At 39.4% G+C, this 17570-nt stretch overlaps 1 protein-coding gene across 1 annotated transcript in view; it reads right to left on the bottom strand.

Annotated features, from left to right (window-relative positions):
• Window positions 1-297: 297 nt before the first annotated feature.
• Window positions 298-17570, bottom strand: part of USP16 (ubiquitin specific peptidase 16) — a 24722-nt gene continuing 7449 nt past the window's right edge. Inside the window, exons 5-18 of the mRNA XM_064152378.1 lie at window positions 16772-16875; window positions 13781-13938; window positions 12722-12814; window positions 11635-11765; window positions 11199-11286; window positions 10314-10392; window positions 9395-9486; window positions 8553-8609; window positions 5737-5904; window positions 4488-5154; window positions 3694-3788; window positions 1147-1233; window positions 717-873; window positions 298-613 (exon numbers count right to left, since the gene is read on the bottom strand). Coding sequence (XP_064008448.1) covers window positions 489-613; window positions 717-873; window positions 1147-1233; window positions 3694-3788; window positions 4488-5154; window positions 5737-5904; window positions 8553-8609; window positions 9395-9486; window positions 10314-10392; window positions 11199-11286; window positions 11635-11765; window positions 12722-12814; window positions 13781-13938; window positions 16772-16875 — 2101 coding nt within the window. The 3' untranslated portion in view covers window positions 298-488. The remainder of the gene's footprint in view (window positions 614-716; window positions 874-1146; window positions 1234-3693; window positions 3789-4487; window positions 5155-5736; window positions 5905-8552; window positions 8610-9394; window positions 9487-10313; window positions 10393-11198; window positions 11287-11634; window positions 11766-12721; window positions 12815-13780; window positions 13939-16771; window positions 16876-17570) is intronic.

Raw genomic sequence — 17570 nt, 5'->3', positions numbered from 1 at the left:
AAAAGAATTCCTAGAGAGGTTGCAGACTGAGTGCTCTTCTACTGGACATAAACCAGCAACAGAAAGGGAGCTGGTGCTGAATGTGTCTCAGCTTGCAGATGTGGAGGAAGGAAGAGCTCCTTGTGCTTGGAACTCAGCTCTAAAATACATGTGGAACAAATGATAGAATAATTATAGGTCAAAATTACAGCTAGTCCTTTTAAAATGAAAAAGCTGCTGTCTACACTGGATAGCACTTGCAGGGAACTAAACTTAGTGGCTGCTTGTCTGTGCCAACACAAGAGAAGCTCAAACCTGTTTTTTAGAAAAAAAGTCCTTTTATTTAAAGTAGTGAAAACATTGGAAAAAGTTAACCACTTGTCAGTGTGTCCAAGAGGCATAAAATATATTCCTGCAGTTGTGTACAGTAGTTCCAGCATGTTATGAACACGATTTGCAAATCTCTGCCTTCTTTTAGGCCACCTGAAGACAACTGCATGTAGAGGGAGTTACAGCAGTCGCTCATAGAACAGGAGATAGGCTTGCGAGCTCAGCACTTTGGCTGCAGACACAGCTTGCACATGGGTATCACTGATGTGGAACCACTGCCCTTTTACTGGTTCAGTTTCTACAGCTGAGAAAGGAAGTAGTCAGGAGTTAGTATGCAGAATTGCAGCAATTGCTGCTGTGACTGTTCTGCAGTAAAAACAGATTGTAAAATGCTGTTAACTGTTTACCTTGAGAAGATTGTCCTCGAAGGACAAGATCAGAGAGACTGTTGTTCATGTTTCTCATTTTAGCATAAGCAGTGTAGTGCCCAGACCTCATTGTTCCACTATGTTCAACAACTCCATAGAGAGAGTACAGCACTTTTGTTTCCCCTTCAGCTACATTCTGTAAGAGCATAAGTTTAGCTGTTTAAAGAAGGCTAGAATGTAAATGCTTCACTTTGGTGCTGATGGAAGGAAAGCTGGACTACAGTTCGTGCCAGCACCACAGCTATGATCACTGGAAGGATGCTGACTCAGGTGTCAACTGCAAGGTATCCTGGATTGTCACAGAAAATAACTGAAGCTTGAGAACTGTTCTGCAGATTTTGCTAAGCAGCTTTACCGTGAACATACATTAAAACAGGGGTAAAAGAAACCTGATGGTTTTCTCACTTACTTTACACTTAGCTGTACAAAAAGGAGCCAAGTCTATCACTTCTGGAAACTTGACGTGCCTGTTAACCTTCCGCAGATTAAATCCACCCTTAGACAAAGCAGAGGAAAACCCCATTATGATAAAATGTAGCATACTGAAACCATGCCTACTTACTAAATGTTAAAGGTTAAAGTTTCAACAATAAAAAAGTAATTTTACATTACACAAAATCTGAGAAAGAGCAACATCACTTTTCTTTTCCTCTTCCAATGCCCAAAATTTTCCAGCTTTACCTCCATGCCCCCCACACACTGCACTGGAGGCTCTTCAGCTCACTCTAATGGTAACTTAATGGTTGTAGCAGTGAAAAGAAAAAAATAATCAACTCTAATGTACATAACTAACTATGAGGACACCTCTGGCTTCTCAGATACTGTAATATGCCTAAGGATCTAATCTTAATATTGTCAAAACTGTTGTAACTTCTACTCCCACCTTTTTCACATAATCTTCCAGTATCAGACTGGAAAAACAGAAAAGAAAAGATGACAAATCCTTAATTATGTTACAGTCTCTTGAAATAGGGTACACACTTTCATTTTCTCTAAGAAATTGTTTTTCATCTGCTTAAGGTCATCTCCCTTATTTTTCAAGGATTTTGATTATTTTGGGATGCATTGCTCCTGGGCCTGGAGAAGGCAACCCTTGAACACTGACCAGCTTTCTTGGACCTCCCCCTTCCTTTCAAGGTTTTTACCTATGGCACCCTGCCAAGGAGGAAGCCTGCTCTTTTGAAGTCCAGAGCACTGAGTTTGCTAAGCACCCTCCCTGATGCCTTGAGGATCTTAAACTCTACCATTTCATGGTCACTGCAGCCAAGGCTACCCTTTGGCTTCACTTCACTCACCAGCCCCTCCTTGTTGGTAAGGACTAGATCCAGGTAGCATCATTTTTTGTGGGTTCCTCTACCACTTGGAGGAGGAAGTTATCATCAATGCATCCCAGGAACCTCTTAGATTGCTAATGCTCTGCTGTGTAGTCTTTCCAACAGATGTCAGGGTGGTTAAAGTTCCCCCATGACTGGGCCTCCTATTTGTTTGTGAAGGGCCTCATTCGCTTCGCTTTCCTGATCTGGAGGTCTGTAGCAGACTCCTACTATGATGTCACCTTCCCCTGCCTTCCCTTTAACTTTTACCCATAAGCACTCTGTTTTTGCATTGCACATCCCCAGGTGGAGCTCCACGGACTCTAGTTTATCACTGATACAGAGGGCAACACCTCCTTCCCTTCTCTCCTGCCTGTCCTTCCTGAAGAGTCTATAACCATCTATCCCCAAGCTTGAATTGTGAGATCTATCCCACCATGTCTCAGTGATGCCAATGACATCATCACCCTGTAGACTTGCACATATATGCAATTCTTCCTGTTTGTTTCCCATGCTCTTTATGTTAGTGTAGAGACATTTCAGTTGTGCCTCTATTGGAGCTGACTTATTAACTGATTGTCTCTTACCCTGTTATTTGGGCACTCTTTTCTCAGTCTGTACTTCAACCCCAGGGTCAGATCCCACCTGTCCATGCTCAGGCACCTCTGTAGCTATCAACCTATCTCTATCCCTTGATGTCATCACTACCACATGAATTACCACGTGATGTTTTCCTGTTGGCAACTACTACCTGAGTGGGAACTGTCTCGTCTCTGCAAAATTTTGACTGCATTATTTTGTCCCCAGCATGCTTCTGGGCAGCAGGTTGAGAGCCCTTACTAGTCCCCTATTGCTCTAACACTGGTGTCTCCTTGCATGGCTTGCCACGTGGAAGCCTGATGACTTTATCCCACTCCCCCTTCACATCCTATTTAAAGCTCTGTCAAAGAGCCCTGCAATCTGCTCCACAAAGACCCTCTTCCCCCTTTGAAAGAGGTATCTCCTGTTTGGTGTGAACAAGCCTGGTGCTGTATAAATCATGCCCCTGTCAAAGAACTCAAATTTATGGTGGTGACACCATCCACAGAGCCATGTATTAAAAGACTGGATGTGGCTGCTTGATCCAAGGGCTCTGCCACTGGCTGGAATAAGAGAAAAGAAGATGATTTGTGCCCCAGAATCTCACAGCACTTGTCTCAAGGTGCTCGAGTATTTTTTGATCATTCTAGGACTATCAGTCATTATTTCTTCTCCTCCTACATGGAAGATCAATAATGGATAGAAGTCTGTAGAGTGCACCAGGCTAGGAGTATTCCTAGCAACGTCCCTAACCCGGGCTCCAGGTAGGCAGCACACCTCTCTATGAGAGGGTCTGCCCCTCTGTTCCTCTCAGAAGAGAATCCCCTACAACTATGACTCTCCTCTTTTCCTTTGTTGCACTAGTCCTAATTCTTGGGGCTGGCTGACACTTCCTGGGCAATTAAGCAGATAGAGTTTCCCTTCTATCCTCCTCTGCCCGATCCTAATATGCTAACATTAGTTCTAAGCTCAGGTAGTACTCTATGTGTGTGTGTGTGTGTGTATATATATACACACACAAAACTGATACCACATACATTTTCACAAGATCAGCCAGTACATACCTGTTGAAACCTCTTCAAATGAAGAGTCAAAACTGGAGGAGCAAGAGAGATGAGCATCTGTTTTCTGGCATTAGTATAAACATACTTCTTTTCACCTGCAGAAAAGAACACCACCAGTATTACAGCAAGAATTTACTCTCAATATGTAGTCTCTCACAACATCCTCTACTAAATTGAGAAACTGAACACAAATCAAGAAACTGAACATTCCCCTTTTGCACATCATGTTAAATGATGACATGTACAACAGCTGCCATCTTGTAGATCCCAGATCACAAAGAACAACAGCTCACATCATGTCTGAGCCATGTCAGTAGAAGCAGGATGAACTCTTGCTTGCTCTCCACAACTCACAATCAGAAATTGTTTGTGGCCTTTACTGGCCTTTTCAGCAAACACCAACACAATTCCCCTGTGACTGTCACAGCAGAATGGGAAAGTCACCTGCTGAACAGCTACTCACTACATTCATCCACATCGTTAAGCTTTAGATTGAAATGCCCTTTCTCTTACCACAAACCCAAACCCACTCCTCTCTGCTCATTCTTTCACTCCTGAGGTATTCTGTATCCAACCCTGTGAAGTTAGAGTTCTGACTAGTTAAGGACTTGCATTAATCAGTGCAAAAAAGGTTCTTGGAACCTAACCACTGAATACCAATTGAATTCATCCAAGCAAAAGTTACACAAACACCACTTTAGGGATTTCCACTTCCCCCCTACACCCCCCCACCTCCATTACCCAACCAAGTAGCAGATATTTCAAGTTTTCTTTTAAGAGGTAATTTGTCATACTTTTTATGTTCTTCTTTGGTCCATAATGCATTTGTGTACATACATCACAGAGTAGTTTATTGGTCTCAGTAAGTTTTTCATTGCGGGTAAACTGATACAAACAGTACTGGACTGAACCTTCTTCCAGGTTTAGATCTTCTCTGTTTGCTAGAGTACAAAATGCTGTCTCTGAATCTTCAGCTGATAATTCACATGCCTTGGTGGGAACAGTCTGAAGGTCATCTAAGGTACTTGAGACAGATTCAGCATCGGTACTCAGATGTAGTTTTGAGAAGTCAGTGGCAAGATCTTCCTCATTTTCATCACCCTCAACCTTCAAAGATAAGTTATCAAGGCCATTGACCAATGTTACAGGAGAATCTAAGCCTTCCACAGGGAGATCCACGAGTGACTCATTTTCTACACACTCTTGTCCCAGCTTTCCTGTATTCTCATGCATGCTTTGAACTTCTGTACTACTTTCCTGTACATTCAAGTTTTCTTCAGCTAAGCAGTGATCACTGCAATCATTTGTTGATTCCTCTTCTTGCTTCATATCAGGAGTTTCAGAGTTAATTTCTGCTTCTGACTCTTGGTTGTAATCAACATCTTTCTCTGACTGTTCAGCTGTACAGGTATCTGTCAAGTGAAGAACCTTTCCTTGAAGTTTTTGCTGGCGGCGCTGGCTCTGTGAATTTGAATACATAACAGACAAAAACACAGAACAGGTTTAAATGAGATTTAGCATTTCTTACCATTTCTTTATCCATTTTTTTCAGCATGTCACAGATACATAGAGCAGGAGTAAGGAGAACAATCTGTGATTTAATGATCAGAGGTGACTGATTCAACCAGTACTGAATTTATCTTCTCACACACATAGTTCCCATTGCTCCCTGTTATGCAGCATCTTCAAAATATAACTTAGGATTTCCTTTATATCTTCCTAATCTTTTTTTATGTCTATTCTGTGACTATTCCTGCAATCAATGACTGGAGGACAGATTTTAAGTACAAATTAATTCTCCTTCACACAAGCCACAAATTCCACTCCTCCAGATGCTAGCTGACCCTAGCACAGCAGCTTTTACAGAACATGTTTCTTCTTAGGAGCAAAGAAACAGACTGAACTGGTCTTTTCATGCTTGTACATTTGAGTTAGACTGTGAGCTGTTTCTTCTCCATCTAAATTGAGGCAGCAAAAAGAATCTGTTTTAGCAGAAGTTGCTAACACTCCATCAATGAAAGTGAAATAGTTGTCAAAACCAACCTTGGCTTGTTTTTTGGCCTGTTTCTTAGTTTTTTTCTGAAGGTGCTTACTCATAGTGGGAGGCTCATCTCTCTGCTTAAGATAGCAGTCATTGTTTTTATCTTCTTCATCTTCAGATTCCTTTTCTTTGGTTTGTTTAACACTTTTCTCTTTTGTAATTTTTACTTTCTAACAAAAAAAAAAAGAAGAACAAAGAATGAAACCACAAAGCCCCCACAGAAACAGAGATGCCCCTGTCCCAAATAACAAAACAGTATTCCAAAGAAAACTGCAGGGATGAGATATTATCTTAGTTTTCAACTCAAGATACAACATTTTAGTGTTTGTTACATACAACTAGCTCATTTATGCCACCCTAATATTTACAAAAGTCTCTCACTCCAGAGGCAGCTCACATAAAACAATGACTTGCAGAATGAAACACTGAAAGAGGAAGGCTATCAAGGACCAAATTCTGAACCTGAAAACCTCTAACAGATATGGATCTCACTAAATGCATTGAAGAGTAATATTTCACACAAGCAGAGACACTTTCAGTTGAACTTTCTGCCACAGAATTCGTCTGCTTTTGCTAAAAATGAAATTTGCTTGCTGCAGGAGACACATGACCCCTTTGGATGAGGGGGTTTCATTTTGATATTTACTCATTAGCTTTTCTGTAAGCAGTGCTACTTCACAGATCTGAAATACTGAGTGTAGAGATCATACTCATGAAACACAAAGCACAGTAAGTATTTTTGAGTGTCTAGAGATAGATCACTGTGCTGGTCTGAGGCTAACTGAAATATTTTAATGAGAAATTGGATCATTGGTTGTGAAGAGAAAATAAAGATGAAGTCTATCATTCATTGGTTTGCAGAGAGGGGAAATTTGTCCCACTCTGGTCTGTGACACTGGAACTATTCACTTCCTCCTCACTTCACTCTCATACGTTTTCTACTAATCTTGCCTAACAGAAAACAATGTAAGCTTTGCTGGTTGCTTGCTTTGTCTGTCTCAGAAAGTAGACGGAGAAAGAGTGGGGTAGCTTTGAGCCCCTTCTGGGCAGTTTCTTTGTCCAGAAAGGAGTTTAGATTTCTGTATTATTATTTATAGTTACTTGTAAATACATTGTGTATATATGCTTGTAAATTTTGCTTTGCTGTAAATATATCTTTACCTTACTTCCAAGGCATCTGAGCTAGTCTGGTAAATGTCAGTAGCTGGGGGGGAAGTTCCTAACCTATGCCAATCATATAAAACAACAGTGATCAAACAAGTGTTCACATACTGTCCTACTCTCATAGGCTGTGATACCATAGTATCAGCGGGTAATAAGAGACAGGGCAAAGGCCTGATACAAGCCAATACAAATCCAATCTGAATCCAAATCCAGTTTATTGCACCCATGCATGGGCTTGGCTTATATACTTTTTTATCAGAAAGCTACATAACAGGATTACAACATCATGTTAAACTCTGATTGGTTACATTACACCTGCGTTAGGACTACCTTAGGATTACACACACTGCTTGGCAGACATTCTTCATATTCTCTCAACACCACATATATTGTGTCTGGCAATTCTAAGTCAAGCAGAGATAGGCAAAAAACACAGACTCCAGGCTTACACTTGTTTACATTTGCTACACCATTCTCTAAGGTCATTCCAACCTGCCACTTTAACTCCAACTCTCTCCTGTCCATGGCTGGACAACAGCTGCACCACAGTCACACAATTCTATACAATCACTGCTTTTAGTATTACTATATCCAACATCCTACCAACGTTTCTTAAGAGTACTCAATAACCTGAATATTAAGAGAAGGACTCTTCCACTTACTGTGGAAAAATGGATGAAAAAGGTAAAAAAAATTAAAAAATAAAAAAATGCAGGAAACCAGTAGCACCCATTTGTGATGGTTTGGGCTCTTACCCACCCCCCCACACTTTTGTAATTGCCCCAGCTAACTCAGAAGGGACTCCAGGAGTATAAATGAAGCTATTCATTTTACAGCAGCAAATATACAAGCAGATATTTACAATATATACAGTTATATACAGAAATATACAAAGGATAAACAATACAGAAGCACAACTCCCCTCCCAGAAACCTGAGTCCCCAGGAGAGGCTCTCAAACCACCCCAACACCTTCCCCGGCCCCTCTCAACCTTACCCCAGTGCCCAGGAAGAATAGAGGTGCAGCCAAGAGGTTAAGAAGGAAGGTTAGTGGCAGTGGGGTTAAGGAGATGTGACTAGGTCTGAAGGCAAAGGCAGAATGAAAAAACAAAATGGAGAATGTTATCAAATATTTTACTTCTTCTTCCCAGAGGTCTCAGCGAGACTATGAGAGAAGTTGACATCACAATTCTTTTCCTTTTCACAGCCCGTTATCTAGTTCTTTTTACCAAAACATTCTAGCTTGCTTCAAACTAGCACACCATTACTGTCACACAGTTTACTTCAGCTTTACAACACTGAAGATGAATTAGGAAACAATGCTTTTTGTTCCTGTGTTGTGTCACTAGTGGAGAAGAGTGAGCTGCTTACTAGATTATCCCCTAGGCTAGTCTCTACATGAGAAACAACTGACAGAGCAGCAAGATTGTCAACAGACTTAATCAGTCATTTTCCCAGAAAGTTTATGAGCCACAGCTTACAGGAATGACTCATGGAAATCTTATTTTCTTCCTGGACATACTTATATTTGTAACTTTCAAACAAGATATTTAGAAAGATGGACAAATTCATTCTCTGCAGACTACATAATAAAGGTGTTTTCATACAAGCAAACAAGAACTAAGGCAAAAAAGCAAGCATGTATAATTTCTTACCTGATCATCTAGCAGAGGAAGTGACAAGTCAAGGAAGGACTCATGGACCAAAGACACCTTTAAATGAATATTCAAAAGTTCAAATTAATTTTGATTGGAAATGGCTGGCTTGCTTGTCTGTAGGCTTATTTGTATGTAGCCTTGTCTGCACTTAATGCACGATTACACTTGTGCATACAAATTCAAACCCCACCTTATTTACCTTCATAAATAGCTGTCCATGACCAAAATCTAGCAGCCACAACATCACATAAATAGACAATAAATACTTTCACAAATTTCAGTTTTCTAGTGGCCCAGAATATGAGAACCTAATTTAGGGTACATGGGATTGCTATCTGAAATCTGGCATGACATTCCTTTAGCCCACTCACTAACGCCCTCAATTAATTTTCAGGATGCATTATCTCAACATTGCCTCATTGCCTGGAGAATAATTAAGCAATCCTACAGTCATTCCAGTGTGGGAATGGGAAAAAACTAATTATTTGATGAAAACAACGAAAGGCCCCTGGCAGCATACTGCTGGTGGCAGAACAATGAATACACTCTACAATTTACACCACTGGAAGGTGTTTACTGGGGACCTGAGAGTGTTTTCCTCTGGCACAGCCAGCTTGCCGCTGCTGACCTCTTGCCTTTTTTTGGTTTTGAAGGCTTTTGAAGCTTTATAGCCTAAGTGATGACAAGCCATGTATCTCTTTGAAATGCACACAGCTAATCAACACTTTTAAGTTTGACCTCTTCAATTTCACTTGTTTCTACACTGAGGTACTTCGGGGTTCTCCTGCAGATTACATACAATTATACTCTGATCTATTCAAAGCAGGCAGTTTACTTACAGTTCTGCACTCCTCACACATAATTGTGCTGGTTAATTCTCCACCAAAGATTCGGTCTACAAAACTCTGTATTCCCTTTTTCTTTTCATATTCTGTGAATTGATACAGTATATAGCAAAGTTAATCTTACATACAATTTAGTTATGGCACACTGAATAGACTAAAAGGAGCAAGACGTGTGGTGGAATGTGCTGACCTGCCCTACTTTCCTCAGGAAGTACAGCAAGATTCTTAAATTAGAATTCTTTTGTGAATCAAAGGAATGGGGGTGCAAATGCACTTGCAGAAGACAGCTTGATTGAACCAACACATTCTCAACTCAACAACATTTATCTGTTTTCTCAGAGTTACTGCATGCCAGTAAGAATTGCTGCCTTCTCTTAGGACTTAAGTGTCCGAACCTGAAGAATAACCACCAACTTTTTTGTCTGTATAGGTGTCTTATCAAAACCCCAGGATTTTCTCAAGTTATCTCTTCAGTATGGCACACAGTCTGACTTTAAACTTGCTTTTCATCTTCTAACTTAAGTCATGTTGAAAAGTCTAAGAATTATTCTGTTCACTGTTTGGAAGGACTTTTTGAGTATCAAGTCAAGTAACAACGGTCCATTACAACTGAATAAACTGCTACATTCATCTGCTAATATTTTAATTTCTTACATAACATTTGAAAGATTAAATACTACCAAAATACATTTTAACTTTAACATTTATAGAATCAGCTCACTCTTACACTGTTAGAAAGGGAAAGCCATCATGTTCAATAAGACTTTTAAATAAGTACATTAAGACTACCGAGAGATTATATATACAAGGTGGCAGAAAGATGTACAATTAAACATGTACCTTTTTGTTGATATTTTTAAGTATGCACTCCAATGAAAGAGAGTTTAAATTATCATCAGTAACTATATTTTACCTTTAATTTTCTTTTTAAGCTCTTCTTCATTTTGTTTGTTAGAGTCAGTCAACGTCTTCAGTATTCCAACACTTATTTGCTGAAATTTTCAAAATACATATATATTGTAAAATTCCCTAAGCTAATTCAGGTTTAAAAATGGTTTTTTTTTTGGCTGGTTTTGTTTGTTGAGTTTTTGGTTTTTTGCAAAGTTTAATCTTCAGCAGTTAAAATAATCACAAAATAGTTCCTTTGGATATTAAAACAATTACTACATGAGAATCAAGCCTGCAACTTAACATTGCAATTACTATGTCAGAAAATCCATCTAAAGATGAATCACTTTTCCAAATTTCAACTAGGAAAAAACCCAACATTTTCCACAAGTGAGCCTTCAGGCATCTCAGAAATTAAAACAGAGATATTCTTTAGGGTGATTACACATGCTCCACACCCACTTTTTCTTGTAGGTTTGGACAATGTACTTCTGAAAGACAGACATTCATATTAGAAGTGTTGAATTAACCAAAGCAAGCAAAGCTGAACCCTTCGAGCCCTTCTACTTGATTTTATTAGAAGGGTATAGAGAATAATCAGTACACTGCTTCCCAAAAATACAGAAAATATCATTACCTTAGAAACTTAAACAATGTGTGCATTTCATGAAACAGACACAGGCCACAAAGTTTTCTCCAGAAGTTTTGTTGCTCCTTCACAACCCCAACGCTTGTAGAACTGGGCAGTCTCTAACTCTGTTCCTAGTCTGCTTCGATTAACTGGGCAGCACGAACCACTCTACAGAGGCTGACTTACCTCAGAAAGAACTCTCTCCCCTCAGCAGAGGGGAAAATCTTTGTCTGTGGTATGAAGAAGAAAGGTATGCACGACTATGAACTTAGCACTTACTTGGATTTCTTCTGTTCTCATGCCATCAAGTAAGTAACGAAGCAATTCATGGCTGTCTTGCTGCTGATAACCTTTAAATCGTATTGCTCTGTTAAAGTAAAGAGTAACTGTGAAGTGGAGCTAAGCTGAAAAGATAGACAAAGTAAACCCAATTCATATCAGACAAAAGAATGAAGGCTCAAGCAAATATACACATAAAATAGATGTTACTTTCTAAAAATACGAAGCTAGCTAATCAGAGTAGGTCACTGAATATCTTTCATCTTTCATTAATTTAGATTTTCCTCTCAGCATGTTCTGAAAGAAGAGGATAAAGTATTATACAAGTTCCACATGCTGTGGTGTGAGCTCAAGATGAAATAAAGGGAGAAAATTGACCTTAATTTTAAACAACAAACTTTTTTTATATTTGATGTGCAATTGTACAGATACTCACTTTTTACAAACCTGAGCAAAAAGTTCCTTAGGAGTCACTACTCCTTTTTTTGTCTCTTGCATTTCTGTCAGGAACTGATACATGGCTAATGTCAAAGGACCTGGCTGATCTAGTTTTATCAACTGAGGTTCCTGTTTTAAACAAAAGCAACAAAGTTGTTTCGCCTCAATTTGGTAAAAGATCCTTCTGAAGCAAGTTTTTCCTTGCCTAAATATTTCAGTTACTTAAAAGACTATTATAAAATACAGTACACAAAATTCTCAAATGGCAATAAGTTAACCTGACAAAAACAATCAACACATGGCTTCTCATAAGATGGTACCAAAACACTGGGCTAAGAATCATTAGTTACTTATAGCTTAGTTGTAGCTACAGATTTCCTGCTTTTACTAGGAAAACACATTTACTGAAATGTACAATCCTTCTTTCCCATCAAAATCTCTAGCCATAATGGCAGGTGCATTATAAAGTTAGTGTTGCAGACATCTTCTAGTTTCCTATTTTGCATTTAGCCAAGCAGCACTATAGCAGACTTACACATTTTCATCCCTTAAACCAACTTAACCATAATCTCTTTTGATGACAGCCAGTAATTAAAGAGTATTGAATCACTGCTCTTTTGCTTTGAATCCAAGTCCTCTGCTGACTTCAGAAATGGCTTTATGGAAATGGAAGCAGCTTATGGGTGGAGTTCACACTGAATTTACATCTGAACTTTGTTAGTATTTAAATGAAATACCTTTAAAATGGTATCACTTGTTAAAATCAGTATTGCTTGTTTCTTTAAAGAACTGAAGGGTGGGAAGAAACTCAAGCTGTGACTGGGTAGTGTAGACTGGATATTAGGAAACTTTTTTTTCTCACAGCAAGAGTGGTCAGGCATTGGAATGGCCTGCCCAGGGAGGCAGTGGAGTCACCAACCCTGCACGTGTTTAAAAGTTGTTTGGATATGGTGCTTGGGGATATGGTTTAGGAGTGAACCTTGCAGAGTAGGGTTATCTGTTACACTTGGTGATCCTGAGCATCTTTTCCAACCTGAATGTTTCTATGATTCTGTGAAACACTATGTAGGTTGAAGCATTCATACCATGGATAACTCAGGTGACTCGATTTTCACTGTTGCATCAGGCATTTTAGCTTCTTTAAGCAGCTCCCTCAGAACTGGAGTTTGTGATAAATTCTGTAGAACATAAAAGAAAGGAGAAGATTGGCATCTCGAGAACAAAAGGAAGAGCAACTGAATTCCACTGCTCATGGAATTTGTAGCAGCCAGCTAAGCAGCAGCTTATTTTTCCCAAACACAGAACCAGCTAGGTACCACTCTAACATAAATTCTAAGAGTGTTTAACAGGTAAACATATATTCCATACAGACAATGGAACTTGCAAGAGTCCTCTACATATATATGACTTTGGTTGCAGAAACCCTACATGTACTATTCCTCTACAGACTGATATTCTGACAGTCTGTTTACTAATGCCTACTTCTAAACCTCAAAAGGTAAGATGAAGTGTGCAGTATTTGCTTGGTTTAAAGTTTGTTTTTTACAAAAAACAATAATTCAAACTGTTTATTAAAACCTGCAAGTACAGTGGGAATTTCACTTGGGTAAATTTTCAATATTGAGAGCCAAAGAAAACCTGCAAGTTTCAATATACATGAAAGACAAAGTTTTTTGTATTCAAACACTTCCCAGCTCAGCAAGACATACAAGAAGGCAATGGAATATGCTCATCCTCTTAATATTTACTCTTCTTTGATTTCCTATTGCTGAGAGAGATATTTTTCTTTTCAGTAAACACCCAGAGTCTCTGAGGATTAATTTCTTACATTCTAAGAGGTCAGCAAGGGTGATGCATCAGACTGCTTTGTATTTTTTTAACTAAACTAGGAAGCTGACATGCTTAATCTGCATCAGTGAAAGATGCTGTCCATGAAAGGCAACTCGTTTTGTTGTACTTTCCCTTAAAGCAAATCTGAACCTGCAGCTGCATTTCTTCATATTTCTCTGGGCCAACACATTATTTTTAGGAAGACACCACCGTTCTTGGCAGATTGTGTTGTAAAACACTCAGAGTGGGGTTGATGAGGGCTGGGTTTTTGGGTTGGTATTTGAAATTTAAGCAGCAGCAGTTAGCTACCATACCTGCATCACTGCATTAAAGAAACACGTATTCCCCAAGTTACTAAGTCCTTTCACAGTCACTTCTGAGCTAGTGCTTGAGATTTCTTTTTCTTCCTCATTTCTGCTGTCCTTTTCCACTGTTTTATTTTCAGATTCTTTGTTCTCTTCTTGGTGTTTGACTGAAATAATACAAAACATAGCACATATTAACCCACTAACAGGGAATGGGCCAGTAAAAAGTTATTACAGGAAGCAGCAATCTATGAGGTTTAAAACTTTACCATAGGACAATTAATTCTGTAATTATATAAATTTAACACTACTGGTTTAGATTTAAAACTGGCTATGTAACAGAGCTAAAATAAACAAAACTGAACAACCACCACCATAAACCAAATTAAACATAAAACCCCCTGAAATTCCATTTCAGATCAGCATGCAAGTTAAACATGCAACTTGGCCCCAAAGCCATGCACATCAACAAACTCTGAAACTCTGCATGTGTATCTGCAATTTCAGTCCTGTTGCAAAATTGCCTGTTAGGGCTTTATACAACACCCAACAAGATGGCATCTGAGAGAATCTCTCTTTTGGCATGGCACTGTTGTCTGAAATTAAACACACAAGCCTCCCACTGTCAAAGCATTTTCGTGTTCATTCCATGAGCCTCAAGATGAAGCTGGAAGGTTTATATTCTTTGAAACATTTTCCACGTGATTAATTTGGTGTGCAGCTCAAAATTTCACTGACCTCTTTGATAAAATCATAAGGAAATTATGGCTAAGTTTTAGGACAACACTCACACTGGTTCTGCCAACTTGACAGTCTACTATTGGTTAGGTTTCTGATAAACAGAGCTGTGAGCCAAAATAAAGCAATGCCAGCTTGGAGAAAGCACAGAAAACAGGCAAAACAGTCTTTGCAGATGGACAAGACAAGAGATGGATGGACAACAGATGAAACACTTGAAAGGGCTGGCCACTACACCCAGATATTCATCTACTTTACAGTTCAAACCTGACAATTTTGGCAAACAATATGGAGTTTGACTATTAGATGTAGGCATAGAGATGTATTTGGGAAATAATGACCAAAACCATGCAAAGATTCTGATCCCTGTGGGAAAAGCACAGCTGATTTTGGAACAAATACTCAAGAGATTCAAATATTCACTTGGCACTGCTGGATGGCTGTGATTTACTTCTAAAGGGGCCCATGATTTCAGCAGTGTAAGACAGCACTGGAGTTTCTGATAGCCATAAGTTGTAACGTTTACTTTTATATGCAGATTCTTCCAAATTTCCTTGTGGAAATGCCTAGTACAGAACCAGTTTTGCCATTGTACAAACAGGGAATGGGTGTTTGCTGTGTTTGTTTCCTTTTAAACAGCCACAATTTGCAGACAGACTGCAGGCTGAACACATCATTTTAGAATTCCAAATCCACTGCAGCTCAGCTACCTGTAACTAAATGTACAGACCTACACTAAATGACACAGAGTCACGGAAACATCCAGGTTGGAAAAGGCCCTCAGGATCACCAAGTCCAACTGATAACCCTACTCTGCAAGGCTCACCTTAAACCATACCCCTAAGCACCACACCCAAATGACCCTTAAACACATTCAGGGGTGGCGACTCAGTCACCTCCCTGGGCAGCTCATTCCAGTGCCTGACCACTGTATCCATGAAAAACTCTTTCCTAATGTCCAGTCTAAACCTACCCAGTCTCAGCTTGAGGCCATTCCCCTTGTTTTCTCTCCAACTACCTGTGAAAAGAGACCAGCACCAGTCTCTCCACAATGTCCCTTCAGGTAACTGTAGATAGCAATGAGATCTTCCCTCAGCCTCCTCCTCCTCAAACTAAACAGCCTCAGCTCCTCAGTTGCTCCTCATAAGATTTATTCTGTAGGCTTTTCACCAGCTTCATTGCCCTCCTCTGGAGCCGCTCCAGCACCTCCACATTGCTCTTGTATTGCGGTGCCCAAAACTGAACACCGTGCTCCAGGTGTGGCCTTGCCAAAGCCAAGTCCAAGGGGACAATCACCTCCCTACTCCTACTGGCCACAGCATTTTTAATACATGCCATGCTGCCCTTGGGCTTCCTGGCCACACTGCTGGCTCATATTCAGCTGCCTCCAGATCCCTTTCTGTCAGGCAGCTCTCCAGCCACACTGCTCCAAGCCGGTAGTCTTGCTTCGGGTTGTTGTGACCCAAGTGCAGGACCTGGCATTTGGCCTTGTTGAAACTCATCCCATCAATGTTGGCCCATTGATCTAGCCTATCCAAGTCCCTTTGCAGAGCCTCTCCACCCTCATTCAAATCAACACTGCCACCTAACTTGGCATCATCTGCAAACTTACTGATGACACTCTCTATGCCTGAATCAAGGTCATCAATAAAGGTATTAAAAAGAAGTGGTCCCAACACAGATCCCTGAGGAACACCACAAGTGACTGGCATTTAGTACAGATCTGTACTAAATGTATGCTTTCCATCAGAAAACGTGCTGCAACACCTGGAGACTTAGTTCTTTCAGCTGATATGTTCACAACTACCTATAAAAATACTTTTTAAAACAACAAATCAAATTGTCCTTAGGCAATGACAATTTTCCTTCAGAACTCAAAACAGACAGAGCAATACTGATGAATAAACAGAGCACTTCTAAGCACTGAAATTCATCTCCTCACAAAACAATTGAACACTACATATTTTTAAAAGGCATGGTAAAATGTTTTGGTTTTTTCCTTCCTGTTCCTCTATTTCTGGTCTCTTAAGTTTAGGAGACACTGAATAAAATCCTGGTCCAATTAGGTCCATATTACTTATGATATCAGAATTCTGACAATAAAAAAATATTTTAAAAGAGAAAAAAGAAAGAAATTAGCTTTTTACCCTAAAATGCTAGAGAAGTTAAATTTAACTCTGAGTATGTTCTGGATTTTTACACTACTGTATCCTAGATTTAAGAGACTTTCTGATTTACTGTGTGTATACTGTAATCACTTACCTGTACGCAATGAATCAGTACAAACTTGTTTTCTAATGCAATCCACAGTCTGGCCCAGTTTGCTTTTAGCACTATATGGAACTTCATTATCACACTTGTAGCACCTGTATCCCCCACAAAAAACCAAAAACCAACAATCAAAAACCCAATTAATCCTACCCTTTTTGGACTGTTTACAAATCCTAAACTATTTGTTCAACGCAGTTCATTGCAGAGTTATAAAATTACAAGACTTATTTTAAGATTTAGAAGTCTTAGAGCTCAACCTACTTCTGATCAAAAAAATAACATGTTTAGAAATTACCTTGCTAAACTATTTCAGTGACAGAAGGTTGCAATTTACAAATATAAATGAGAGCCTTAAAAGATGTGAATTTACAAATATCAATTAGAGCCTTAAAAGATGTGAATAGAAAGTTTGTTGCAAGAAAAATAAATGCAGGAGGGAAATTACCAGAAGAATCAAGGTAACAGGCCCTGAAGGAAATGACATATGAATGTCATGGCAAGGAAAAAATGCTCTTCTAGCCAAGCCATATTTACACTGGATAAGAAATAAAGGAGTGCCTTCCATTAGTCCTGCACACTTTTAGTTGCTCTTCCATTGCTGATACAAAACTATTTCTCCCATTATGATCCAAGAAGAGCACGATTAGGATGACAACAGGCTGGTCAGGGAACTGGTGACATCATCATCCCTGGAAGTGTTAAAAAAACATGTAGACATGGCACTTCAGGACATATAATAGTGGGCATGGTAGTGTTTGGTTCAGAGTTGGACTTGATGATTTTAGAGGTC

This window comes from Pogoniulus pusillus, chromosome 12 (genome assembly GCF_015220805.1).
Source record: "Pogoniulus pusillus isolate bPogPus1 chromosome 12, bPogPus1.pri, whole genome shotgun sequence".
Taxonomy (NCBI): domain Eukaryota; kingdom Metazoa; phylum Chordata; class Aves; order Piciformes; family Lybiidae; genus Pogoniulus; species Pogoniulus pusillus.
This window is presented reverse-complemented; position numbering and strand designations above follow the sequence as displayed.